Consider the following 14,451-nt stretch of genomic DNA (forward strand, 5'->3'; position numbering starts at 1 on the left):
AAGAAACAAACGCTTACTGTTGAAAGCCACTAAGGTATGGAAATTATTATTCAGCAAAATCTAATACACAGTCACATATTTTTCTCTTAAAATTAATACTCAGAATCCATACCAACAAGAACTTCTACTGCAGCTAAAGAGTCATCTTCCCAATCCATATCTTCCTGTTTTTCTTCAGACATCTCCTTTAAGCAAGATGAGATAGGATAGAATTGCTTCCATTCACCAATCAATTTTTTGGTAGCTGAATCAGACATCTTGAATGCTTGTCCTGTGAGAGTGCCATTTAGTCCAAATGGGCTTAAGATTACTAGAGACCCAAAAGAGACATTGAGTAAGTAACTAAAGACTGGTACACCAGATAAGATCACACTGAATAGTTTGAAAAGTAGTTATGCAATCTAAAAAAGAAAAGGAAACTCTTAACAGTCATTTCAGAGAAAAATTTATTATACTTCATTATTGTGAAGATAAAGCACAATATTTATTATAAAATCTTAGTATTTTGTCCACCCAAAAAAATCTCACATGGTTAGAGTTTCAACATGAGTGGGGTTATATGTATATCCTTTACTTCTCTTGATTTCCAGTAAGGAAAAGCAATTTGAGGAAAACTGTATGTGTGTGTATGTGTGTATAAATCTAAGTACTTTTATTATGTACTGCCATGTAATTTTTAAAAAGTAAATACTAGGGTTAGAATTAAAACAAGAACACCTTGTCCTTAAAAACAAATCAGCAATCTTGTATAAATATCAAAGTCCCCGTGTACCAACGTTAAAAATGGCTTATGTGACTGGACACAAAAGATGACCTTGAAAACATAAACATATATATCTGCTAAATGTTATTTAAAAGAACACTTTAAAACACGTTATCATTCATGTACAAGAATTTTATTAAAAAAATATTTGTATTAAAAAACTTACTTCATTAACTTAAAACTCTGGAAGAAGAAAATAAACTACATCAGAATCATCACTAGGCTAACGATCATGGGAAATCTCATTAATACCAAAATTTAAAATTACCGATTGCAATTAAGAGTTTTCTTGAAACAGTAAGAGATCAAATATCTAAGCCAGTAAATAATCTACCTTGAAATGGGCTATTAGACTGTTGAGCAAGGGTGATATGCTCTTCACTAAGAAGGTATACAGGTTGATGTTGGTTAATTTCCACACTGGTACAAACATTGCTGTCTCCATGCAAGAAAAAGGTGAAAGAGCAGGACAAGTGTTCACTAATAAAGAAGAAAAAGTTGTATTTTAGTGATGATTAATAACCAAAATATAAGTTAACTTGCTTTTCTTTATTAAGAAGCTATACTATAAAAGTGCACATTTCTCTTTAACCCAGAAGTTCTACTTCATCATCTGAAGGGGGGGATGGGAAATCACAAATATAAGCAAAGATTTAGTTTTAAGAAATGTTCTTCACAGCACTGTTCATAGTAGAAAAAGCTGCAAATCGAGGAAATCAGTAAACAACTTAAGTACACCCACACATACCCTTATAATACAGCCACCAAAATAAGTAAAGGTAAAGGGGAAGTGGGTTTAATGGAAAGGGTAGGCTACTAAAATAGTACAGTTACAATTTTTTTTTTAAATTGACTGTAAAAAATCTAGGTGTGCAACCAAATTACGGATGACCTAATTTTTATTTTCCCTTGTAATTAAGAAATTAAATACAATTATATTTTCTTATTTTATTATTTCTGAAATTGGGCTACATTCAATCAGTCAACCATTTAATGTACTGCCCTCCTCTGACCCCCAATAGTAAGTTATTTTTAAAAACTGATGGATCTTACAACTGAAGGCATCCTAGAATCGAAGCCATATGCAAAGCAGAACATCTTATGAAATTTAGATATGGCTGGGAAAATAAAAGTTCCCAAGAGGAAAGCACAACTATCTTTAGGATAAAATATAGAAAGGTCAAATGGCCTAGAAGAGGAGACTGTACAGTAAGAAGAATCCACTCTTATTTCTTTTCCACACATTTATCTTAAGAATTTGTCTTGGGGCACCTGGGTGGCTCAGTCAGTTAAGTGTCTGCCTTTGGCTCAGGTCATGATCCCAAGGTCCTGGGATCGAGCCCCGCATCGGCAGGGAGCCTGCTTCTCCCTCTTCCTCTGCCTGTCCCTCCCCCTGCTTGTGCTGGCTCTATCTCTCTGTGTCAAATAAATAAATAAAATCTTAAAAAAAAAAAAAAGAATTTGTCTTAAAGAACCAGTTCTTTAAAATATAACCATTAATAAGCTGAAAACCTGTTGTATCTATCTATAAAGCCCTCTTGAATTATTTCTGGACAAGTCAAGCGCACAAAAAATTAAGTTATAGTAAAAGTAATACTATAGCTAACAAAAGTGGGAAAATAAAAAAGTCAGAAAGAGGTGAAGAGTAATGCAGAGCTGAGAATTTCTTCATTTTATATATAAGGGAGCCAAAAGATTGTTTGAAGTTGACAGAAAAATCAAGAAACAAATTTAAGCATATCACTCAAGTTAAAAAGATAACCAGAAAAACTGACAATACTATCACTAATAAAGCAAATCTTATCTTTCATGGTAGAGAATCAGTAGATACTGTCTAAAGTTGATTAATCAAGGTCTAGAGGTATAAAGCATCTCTGTAATTATGGCAGTAACCACTAGAAGTAGGAAGCAAAAAAGTTAAAAAGATGGAAAACTAAACCTGGTTACTTCTAAGGAATGGGACTAAAGCAATTAAGCAGGGATTTTTAGAGGTTTTCAAAATTTGTAATACTCTATACTGCTTGAACTGTTACTTTTAAATTTTTAAAAATTATGAATTCTTGGGGCGCCTGGGTGGCTCAGTTGTTAGGCATCTGCCTTTGGCTCAGGTCATGATCCCAGGGTCCTGGGATCGAGCCCCACGTTGGGCTCTCCCTTTCCCACTACCCTGCTCGTATTCCCTCTGGCTGTGTCTCTCTGTCAAATAAATAAAATCTTTATAAATAAATAAATAAATAAAAATTATGAATTCTTTGGGTGCCTGGGTGGCTCAGTTGGTTAAGCATCTGACTTTGGCTCAGGTCATGATCTCAGGGTTCTGGGACCAAGACCTGCATGGGGCTCTCTCTTCAGCAGGAAGTCTGCTTCTCCCTCTCAAATAAATAAAAAATCTTTTATAAAAATTATGCAATGATTACTATATCTTCCCTCACCTCAGCAGCTTTTGTTGCTTTTTTTTTTTAAATAAACTTATTTTTGGAATAACTTTAAATTTACAGAGAAGTTGCAGAAGTATCATAGAAAGTTCCCATATACCCTTTACCCAGTTTCCCCTGAAGTTAAACATCTTACATAACGATGCTACATTTGTCAAACAAGTAATTAACACTGGTACATTGATTCCAGTCTTTATTTAGATTTCACTAGATTTTCCACTTAACCATTTTTCTGTTTCAGGATCCAATCCAAGATACCACACTGCATTTAACCAATACATTTTTTTCCCGCCAGCCTTGCTGAAGCATAAGTGACAAAGCCAAACAGTTTTTAAATAAGAAATAAAATTATTTGAATTATTTATTAAATATATTAAGCTTGTTACTCATCTAGAACAGCTATTGGTTGAGTAATTACAAAGCCACAGACATTTGCTTTGGTATAAGAGTAAAATCTAAAATAATCCCCAAGAGAAGAGATTTAACTAATAACGTTGAGAACTGTCCATCAAAAAGCAGACCATTGCTAATGCCCATTTAAAATAAAGACAATTTTATTATTGCTTTCCAGCAGTGGTAAGGCACCCATTCTGTAGAACAGGCGGAAAAATAAAAGTACCAAACACAAACCTAATTCCAAATGCTTAAAGCAAAACACGTACACACATTCAAAAGAACTCTGCATTAAACTTACTATATTCAAATCTAAATGCACTATATACTAAGCCACCAAGCGAAAGCAAGTATTACTCTTTTATTAAACAAGTGTTTTATGGCTAAGCATATGGCACTATACTAAATACCCATTTAATTTCAGTTATGTTAAGTGCTATTTAAAAACCAGGTACAGGATCTATGAGAATGTCTCAACAAGACCTAGATAATGAAAATAAACTTTAATTTCCTAAGTGGAAAAGAATCAAACCTGGGTAACAATATAAAAGTTAGTCTTATGTCTCATGTAACATTACATCAGCCTACCCCCAATACCTATTTCTTCTCCAACCTCATCTCTTACTAGTAAGTCTTCCTTTAATACTTTTCCTTCTCAACTGGCCTCTCTACAGTTCCTTAAACACACCAGGCCTTTGTACCTATTGTTACTCAATCTGAAACACTCCACATATCTACATTCACCTTCATTAGGTTTTTTGTTCAGATACCTTGTAGTAGAAGTTTTCACCAATCATTCTAATTTAAACTGTCCCTTAATTCCTATTCTGGGATAGATTTCATTGGCTAAATAATCACAATCTAAAATTTTAGTTTATTTTTTTCTTATAGTCCCACCCGAATGTAAGCTCTATTGGAGGAGCAATCTGTCTTCTTTATTCAAGGCTGTCTCCTCAGCTTTTAGAATAGGTCCTTGACACATAGTAGGTATGCACTAAATACTGTAGGACAAGGTCTGTATCTGAGCAACTTATTTCTAATCAAACATTCCTTTTCTTATCAAGTCTGTACTTATATAGTTGTCCAAAGCTAGAAAAGTGAATCATTCTCAACTTCTTTTTCCTAAGCTCTCTATAGTCAACTAATCCATCACCAATTCCTACTGATTCTAGTTCTTAAATATTCATGATTCGTCAAGTTGTTTTTTCAAGGTCTGAATAACTATTAAAATCTCTAATTTATCTTCTTGCTTTTTACTGCTGCCAGCAATCTTTCTAAAAATTAATTCTGATCATGTAACTGGCCGGCTCAAAACCAATAGTTGCCCAATGCCTTAAGGACTAAAAACAAAACAAAACCAAAAACCTTAGTATAGCATTTTAGACCTTTTGTTATCTGATCCTTGCTTAACTCTCCAGGCAGAGGTACTTAATCTACCAAGAACTCCTTTGTTACCACAAAATTCCTCCCCACTTCTTAATCTTTCTTCAACACTCCTTTATTTTTTTTTTAAAGATTTATTTATTTTAGAGAGAGGGAGAGGGCATGCAAGGGAGTGTGGGGCGGGGCAGAGAGAGAGAGACTTTTCAAGCACTCCCCACTGAGTGAGAAGCCCCTCCCTGGGCTTGATCTCAGGACCCATAAGATCATGACCTGAGCCAAAACCAAGAAGAGTTGGACGCTTAACTGACTGAGTCATCCAGGCACCCCACTTCTACACTCCTTTAAACAATGTCTCTGTGAGCTCCCATAATAGTCTATGCTTATCATAATATTTATCATAACACTATTATTTAACTAATAGAACTCCCTGCCAAGTTGTAAATTCCTTGATAAAAAATAATTATAACTTTAATATTGGCAGAAAATTGAGTTAGTGGTCCTAATTCTTCAACCCCTTCTTTCTCATTTATTTAATCATGGTAAAAAAACACAACATAAAATTTGCCATCTTAATCATTTTTAAGTGTACTGTTCAGTAATTTAAGTATATTCACATTGTTTTGAAACAGATCACCAGAACTTTTTCATCCTGCAAATCTGAAATTACAGCCATTAAACAACAATTCCTTCTTTCTGCTTCTCCTAGCCCCTGGCAACCACCATTCTATTTTCTGTTTCTATGACTTTGACTACTTTAGATCTACTTCATGTAAGTAGTCATACAGTTTGTGTCTTTGTGACTGGCTTTTTTCACCTAGCATTATGTCCTCAAGGCTGATCCATGGTGTAGCATGTGACAGGATTTCTTTCCTTTTAAAGTGTGAATAATAATCCACTATGTACATAACACAGTCTGCTTAACCATTCATCCATCAGTGGACATTTGGGTTGTTTCCACCCCTTGGCTATTGGGAATAGTGCTGCTATGAACATGGGGTATGGAAATTTCTTCAAGATCCTGCTTTCCCGCAGTCATCAAAACAGTATGGTACTGGCACAAAAACAGACACACAGATCAATGGAACAGAAGAGAAAACCCAGAAATGGACCTAAAACTACATAGCCAACTAATTTTCAACAAAGGAAAAAATATCCAATGGAAAATAGACAATCTCTTCAATAAATGGTGTTGGGAAAACCGGACAGCCACATGCAAAAGAATGAAACTGGACCACTTGCCTACACCATACACAAAAATAAATTCAAAATGGATGAAAAATCTGTATGTGAGACAAGAATCCATCAAAATCCTAGAGAACACAGGCAGCAACCTCTCTGACATCGGTTGTAGCAACTTCTTACTAGACACATCTCCGAGACAAGGGAAACAAAAGCAAAAATGAACTATTGGGGTGCCTGGGTGGCTCAGATGGTTAAGCGTCTGCCTTCGGCTCAGGTCACGATCCCAGGGTCCTGGGATCGAGTCCCACATCGGGCTCCCTGCTCGGCGGGGAGCCTGCTTCTCCCTCTGCCTCTCTCTCTGACTCTCATGGATAAATAAATAAAACATTAAAAAAAAATGAACTACTGGGACTTCAACAAGATAAAAGGCCTTTCCCCCCCCCCAAGATTTATTTATTTGAGAGAGAGGAGAGAGACAGAGAGTGCATGAGCAGGTGGCAGAGGCAGAGAGAGAGAGAGAATCCTTAAGCAGACTCCCTTCTGAGTGCAGAGCCCAACGCAGGGCTTGATCCCAGGACCCTGAGATCATGACCTGAGCTGATATCAAGAGTTGGTCGCTTAACCTACTGAGCCACTCAAGTACCCCAAGATAAAAAGTTTTTGCACAATGAAAGAAATGATCAACAAAACTAAAAGGCAACCTTCAGAATCGGAGAAGATACTTGCAAATGACATATCTGATAAAGGGCTTAATACCCAAAATCTAGGGGCGCCTGGTGGCTCAGTCTTTAAGCGTCTGCCTTCGTCTCAGGTCATGATCCCAAGTTCTGGGATCAAGCCCTGCATCGGGCTCCCTGCTCAGCGGGAACGCCTGCTTCTCCCTCTCCTACTCCCCCTGCTTGTGTTCCCTCTCTCACTGTGTCTTTCTCTTGTCAAATAAATAAAATCTTAAAAAAAAAATCCAAAATCTATAAATAACTAATCAAACTGAACACCCCAAAAACAAATAATCCAGTTAAGAAATGGGCAGAAGACATGAACAAACTTTTCCAAAGAAGACATCTAAGACACATGAAAAGATGCTCAACATCATTCAACATCAGGGAAATAGGAAACAAAACTACAATGAGATGCCACCTCACACCAGTCAGAATGGCTAAAATTAACAACAGAGGAAACAACAGGTTTTGGTGGGGATGCAGAGAAAGGGGAACCTTCTTCCACTGTTGGTGGGAATGCAAACTGGTGCAGCCACTCTGGAAAACAGTGTGGAAGTTCCTCAAAAAGTTAAAAATAGAACTATCCTATGACCCAGCAATTACACTCCTAGGTATTTAACCAAAGTATACAAGAACACAGAAACTGATTCGAAGGGATACACGCACCCTGATGTTTACAGCAGCATTTTCAACAATAGCCGATTATGGAAAACAATCCAAAATCCATCAACTGTGAATGGATAAAGAAGTGTAGTATACATATACAATGGAATATATGAGCCATAAAACAGAATGAAATCTTGCCCTCTGCAACAACATGGATGGACCTAGAGTGTATTATGCTAAAGTGAATTAAGTTAGAGAAAGACAAATACCGTATGATTTCGCTCACATGGGGAGTTTAAGAAATAAAACAGATAAACATGGGGGGAGGGAGAGAGGCAAACCATAAAACAGACTCTTAACTATAGAGAACAAACTGAAGGTTGCTGGAGGGGAGGTGGGCAGGGGGATGGGCTAAATGGGTGATGGGTACTGAGGGCACTTGTGATGAGCACTGAGTGTTACATGTGATGAATCACTAAATTATACTTCTGAAACTAATATTACACTATATGTTAACTAACTAGAATTTAAATAAAAACTCACAAAAGAAACAAAAAAAGATCCTTTCAATTCTCTTAGAAGTAGGACTGCGGGATCAAGAAAACAAAAAAGATCCTTTCAAATCTCTTAGTAGCAGGACTGTTGGATCATACGGTAGTTCTATTCTTAACTTTTTGAAGAACCTACATAAATGTTTTCCATAGTGGCTGTACCATTTTACGATCCCATCAACAGTCAACATGGGTTCCAATTTCTTTGTCCTCACTAATACTTGTTAGTTTTCATTTTTTTGATAGAAGCTGTCCTAACAGATGTGAGGTAGTATCTCATTGTGGTTTTGACTTGCATTTCTCGGATTAGTGATATTGACTATCTTTTTACATGTTATTGGCCATCCCTGTATCTTTGAAGAAATCTTTTCAAGTCTTCTGCCCAATTTTAAGTTGGGTTACTTGACTTTCTGTTGTTGAGTTGTAATTCTTTACACAAGCTAGATATTAACCCCTTATCAGATAGATAATTTGCAAACATTTTCTCCTATGCCATAAATTGCCTTTTTACCGATGCACAAAGGTATTTAAGTTTGATATAGTTCTATTTATTTTTGCTTTTGTTGCCTATGCTTTTGGTGTCATAACCAAGAAATCACTGCCAAATTTAATGTCTAAAGCTTTCCCCCTATGTTTTCTTCTAGAAGATTTATAATTTTAGGTCTAGGCTTTTAACCCATTTTGGGTTTTTGTATAATAAAGTAAGGAAAAAGCCAACTTCATTCTTTTACATGTGGATACTAAGTGTTCCCAACACCATTTGTTGAAGAGACTACCTCTTCCCCACTGAGTAGTCCTGGAACCCTTGTCAAAGATCATTTCAATACATATGTACATACTAGCTTATTTCTGGACTTTCTACTCCATTGGTTTACATGTCTGTATGCTAGTACCATACTGTTTGATTACTGTAGCTTTGTAATTATGTTTTGCTCACCCTCTCTTCATTTAGGCTCTTTAGTGTAAGGAGGGGAAATATACTTCCCCAACCTTGACTCAGGTTTGCTTTGTGACTTGCTTTGACCAAGCAAGCTTCAAACATGCTTATGCAATCTGGACTGCCCTCCAATGCTTCTTTCATTGCCATGAGAATCATATGAAATATACCTTTACCCAAACTATAGTTTACAGTGTGGGCTAGATTGGGTAACACCCAGCTGACCAGCAGATACATTAATGAGAATATGTAACTGCTGTGTTAAGCCTCCACATTTTTACGGTGCTTTGTTACACAACAGTGGCCAAAACAGAAAATGGCACAAAAAGGGAGATCTACCACGACAAAAATCTAAATATGTGGCATTGGCTTTGGGACCAGATGACTGATAGCAAGGAACATAAGACACTGAAAAGTGATGAGGAAATCATTAAATGGTGACCCAAGTTATGCAATGGAGAAATACATCATAGAGCTGTTGCCTAAAGGGGCTCCTGGGTGGCTCAGTAGGTTAAGCATCTGCCTTTGGCTCAGGTCATGACCCCAGGGTACTGGGATCGAACGCTGCATCGGGCTCTCTGCTGAGCTGGGAGTCTGCTTCTCCCTCTCCTTCTGCCCCTCCCCCCTGCTCATGCTCTCTCTCTCTCTCTCTCAAATAAAATCTTAAAAAAAAAAAAGAACTATTGCCTGAAATAATCTAGAAGGCAGGAAACGTGCCTAATGAATTCTCAGAGTTGGAGAAAAAAGATCAAGTCAAAATGTAATTTGATTGTTACTAGTTATACTTGATAAGGTACTAAAAGAAAGAGATGAACTCAGAAAAAAACCTGATGGTTTACAAGCATCATTTAGAGAGAATACAGACAGCCTGTAGGCTAGAAAATAAAACTATTTCTCAACAAAGTGATGGTATGGCCTATATATAACACAGATTCAAGGAAAAGACCAAATCAAGAGTGTGATTCTAATACCCTTTGTTAAAAATACATGATTCTTGATACCAGCTGGAACATTAGGATTTTCAAAAATTACTCCTAAGCCTCCATACATTTTTCTCAAAAAAGGTATCTAAAGTAAACAAGCATATACGGGGTGCCTGGGTGGCTCAGTCGTTGAGCATCTGCCTTCAGCTCAGGTCATGATCCCAGGGTCCTGGTATTGAGCCCCGCATTGGGCTCCTGCTTGGCGGGAAGCCTGCTTCTCCCTTTCCCACACCCCTTCTTGTGTTCCCTCACTCACTGTGTCTCTCTCTGTCAAATAAAGAAATAAAATCTTTAAAAAAAAATAAACAGGCATATATGCAATAATTTTGTTACTATATATGTGGGAATGCATATATAGTCATATTTGTACTTTTCTTTGTCCTCTTTTCTGACGCAGTTCTTCTATAATTGTTAAGGTTGAGTAATAGAGCATATAATACATAATTCCTAAATAGTACTTTTGTCTTAGCAAACCACTAATGTTTAATTTCTGAGAGGGATATGCCCATTTTAAGTATTGACATAAAACAAGCAGATCAATTTTCAAAGCATTTCTCTCTCTAAACAACAAAAAAAAGAATTTAAAAGCAAGACAAAATGCTTTAAAAAAGTTAAGAAAAATTTATATTCAACTGATTAGAATGACTATTTCTTACCATTACAAAGGTTTTTTAAACATTTTTCAGAAAACTTTAGAAGACAAATATTTCTTAATGAGGGGGAAAAATTTAAAGAGTTTAAAGGGGAATTACGGACTAAAAATACTTCTGTCAAAGAAAACACTTATTAAGAAGTGACTCCAGTAAGGGCGCCTGGGTGGCTCAGTTGGTTAAGTGACTGCCTTCGGCTCAGGTCATGATCCTGGAGTCCCGGGATCGAGTCCCACATCGGGCTCCCTGCTCAGCAGGGAGTCTGCTTCTCCCTCTGACCCTCTTCCCTCTTGTGCTCTCTGTCTCTCACTCTCTCTCTCTCAAATAAATAAATAAAATCTTAAAAAAAAAAAAAAAAAAAAGAAGTGACTCCAGTAAGAATAATTTATTACACAGAGAAATTGTAACTTGATTAGTTTTAGGGATCGAGTAAGTATTCTATAAAAATGATTATGAGAGGGGCGCCTGGGTGGCTCAGTTGGTTAAGCGACTGCCTTCGGCTCAGGTCATGATCCTGGAGTCCCGGGATCGTCCCATGTCGGGCTCCCTGCTCAGCAGGGAGTCTGCTTCTCCCTCTGACCGTCTTCCCTCTCGTGCTCTTTATCTCTCATTCTCTCTCTCTCAAATAAATAAATAAAATTTAAAAAAATAAAATAAATGATTATGAGTGCTGTGTGCTTATTCAGTAACTAAATAGATTTTAAAATCTGAATTGCAAATATTTCCAAGAACATTTGCAAGTATAAGCAACAACCTAAAACAGTCTCGTGTTCTTTATCTTCAAAAAGACAAAAGAGGAGGGGCTCAGTTGGTTAAGCCGCTGCCTTCAGCCCAGGTCATGATCCCAGGGTCCTGGGATCAAGGCCCGCATCCAGCTCCTTGCTCAGCAGGGAGCCTGCTTCTCCTCCCTCTCTTCCCTACTCTTGCTCTCTTATCTCAAATAAATTAAATCTTTAAAAAAAAAAAAAGACAAAGAGGCTTCCTCATATTCACTGTTTTTAATCAATGAAGTATAGTTCTTAAAAATAGTTTGTTTCATTTCATATGTAAAATCTTAAATGAGAATTAAAAAGGATATTCAAAATGGATTTTTGCCATGACATATAAAGCAAATAATGTAACTAAAAATTTTCCTAAAAAGATTACTATAATTTGGAAAATGTTTTTTTTAAAGTACATTACTTATAGTCTATTAAATATACGAAAACTATGGCCCATAAAACGAAGGCCCAATATAGCCTTTCCATGTGTCCAATGAGTACTTGACCATCTTAACTTTCAAATCAGAAAAATTTGACTGACATGAAGTGAAAAATTTGTCTCCAAGGGGTTTTGTAAAAACCCAATTGTACATACAAAATTTAATATGTATACTGATTTAGGAGGGGCCATATCTAATTTATTTTTAGCACCTGGGTTAGGTAGGTACAGAAAGATGATATCCCATTTTGCTATCAGGGAACTCAAGGCATAAAGAAGTTAAAGGGTTTGTCTTAAATCATAGAACTAGTTAAAAACAATGTTGACTTAAAACCCTAGTCATCCTGCAGCCCCTGGGTGGCTTGGTCAGTTAAGTGTCTGACTCTTGATTTCAGCTCAGGTCATGATCTCAGGGCTGTGAGATCCCCGTGTCAGGCTCTATGCTAGGCATGGAGCCTGCTTAAGATTCTCCCTCCCTCACCCTCTGCCCCCAAGCCCCTGCTTGTGCGTTTTCTCTCTCAAAAACAAAACAAAACAAACAAAACAAAAAAAACCCTAGTCATCCTAACCAAAACGGGCAAAGGACTTAAACAAGTATTTCTCCAAAGAAGATACACAAACGACCACCTCGTACATGAAAAGATGCTCAACACTAATCAGTAAGGAAATGCAAATCAAAACTATGATGTACCATTTCAACCCACAGGATGGCTATTATTACATTCTAGAAAACTTGGTAAAGATGTGGAAAAATTGGAACCCTCTTGGTGGGAATCTAAAATGGTGCAGATACTATGAAAAACTATAGCAATTCCTAAAAAAGAAAAAAAAATCAAACACAGAATTACTACATGATCCAACAATTCCATTTCTAGGTATATTCCCAAAAGAACTAAAAGCAGGGATTTTAACAAATATTCACACACCAATATATATAGCAGCATTATTCACAACAGACAGAAAGTGGAAAATCCAATCGTCCACTGACAGATGAATAGATAAACAAGATGTGGTATAAAAATACAATAGAGGGATGCCTGGATGGCTCAGTTGGTTAAGCGACTGCCTTCAGCTCAGGTCATGATCCTGGAATCCCGGGATCGAGTCCCGTATCGGGCTCCCTGCTTAGCAGGGAGTCTGCTTCTCCCTCTGATCCTCCCCCTTCTCATGTTCTCTCTCTCTCTCATTCTCTCTCAAATAAATAAATAAAATCTTAAAATAAAACAGAATGTTACTCAGCCTTAAAAAGAAATGAAATTATGGGGCGCCTGGGTGTCTCAGTTGGTTAGGTGTCCAACTCTTGATTTCAGCTCAGGTCATGATCTCAGAGTTGTGAGATAGAGCACTGCATTGGGCTCCATGCCAGGGCTCTGTGCTGGGTGTGGGACCTGCTTGGCATTCTCTCTCCCTCTTCCTCTGCCCCTCCCCAACCCCCCCAAAAAGACAAAAAGAAATGAAATTGTGGTGCGTACTACAAGGATGAGAACCTGAGAACATTATGCTAAATGAAGTAAGCCAGACACAAAAGGACAAATACTACGTTAATTCCACTTATATAAGGTAACTAAAACAGACAAATTCATAGAGACACAAGGTAGAATGGTGGTTACCAGTGGCTGAAAGGAGGGGAAAATAAGGAATTCTTTAATGGAGAGATTTTCAGTTTGGGATGATGAAAAAACATTCTGTATATAGTGGTGATATCGGCACAAGGTGATTATACTTAAGGCCACTGAACTATACACTAAAAAATACTGTACTGATTCCATTAATTTCAATAGTTTCCCTGTTTTTTATTACAATTGGAGGTCTCTTTTTAAAATTCCAAAGCCTAGGCCATACTCCCAATGTAAAACATGGGCATCAGTATTTTTTGAATCTCTCAACATTATTCCATATCCCAACAAGTTTCACTACTGCATTATACTATATTTCTGTAGCTCTCAAAATAACATTTTTAATTTCTTAAATTCATAGTTATTAACTTCAACATTAGGTATTCTGAACATATCTCCATGAACAAGATAACACCTTATCTGTGAATCTTGGATATACTTCTGCTCACTTAGTGAACACATTACTTACACTATAAAGAATACTTAGAAAACAATGATATTCTGGTTTACAGCTTCAAGTGTTCCGCAAGTACTCTTTATATTCCTATTATTTCCCCAATATAAGAAATTTTTAGGTATTCTGTTTTACTACTTCCTATCACTTTAAGATGACGTAAGTAGAGGAGCACTTGGGTGGCTCAGTTGGGTAAGCATCTGCCTTTGGCCTAGGTCATCATCCCAGGCCCCTGGTCAGGGGTTGGGCTTCCTGCTCAGGGGGGAGCCTGCTTTTCCCTCCTCCTCTGTCCCTCCTCCCGCACGTGCGTGGGCATGCACACACTCTCTCTAATAAAGAAATAAATAGAATCTTAAAAAAAAAAGATGTAGGAAGAAAAGATACAGTTGGTCTACAGGGTCCAAAACCTGTCTCATTTTTCATGCCCTATAATCCTGCTCCAACACTGGCAAGCTACATGACCTTGGATAAGTGACTTAGCCTCTCTGTGCTTTAGATTTAGCAATTGTAAAACTGGAGTAACAAAGTTTTAAGAATTGAGTTAATGTTAAACCCTAATTCTAAACACAGCCTGGTGAG

General features: G+C 37.1%; 1 protein-coding gene across 2 annotated transcripts in view; it reads right to left on the reverse strand.

Moving 5' to 3' along the window:
- Window positions 1-14,451, reverse strand: part of MED13 (mediator complex subunit 13) — a 101,007-nt gene that overhangs the window by 68,069 nt on the left and 18,487 nt on the right. For both annotated transcript variants that reach the window (XM_073879506.1, XM_025851084.2), the window contains exons 4-5: window positions 1,098-1,243; window positions 113-310 (exon numbers count right to left, since the gene is read on the reverse strand). In XM_073879506.1, coding sequence (XP_073735607.1) covers window positions 113-310; window positions 1,098-1,243 — 344 coding nt within the window. The remainder of the gene's footprint in view (window positions 1-112; window positions 311-1,097; window positions 1,244-14,451) is intronic.

The sequence above is a fragment of the Callorhinus ursinus genome, unplaced genomic scaffold, assembly GCF_003265705.2.
Source record: "Callorhinus ursinus isolate GAN/ISIS: 27379988/994484 unplaced genomic scaffold, GSC_fseal_2.0 scaffold34, whole genome shotgun sequence".
Classification (NCBI taxonomy): domain Eukaryota; kingdom Metazoa; phylum Chordata; class Mammalia; order Carnivora; family Otariidae; genus Callorhinus; species Callorhinus ursinus.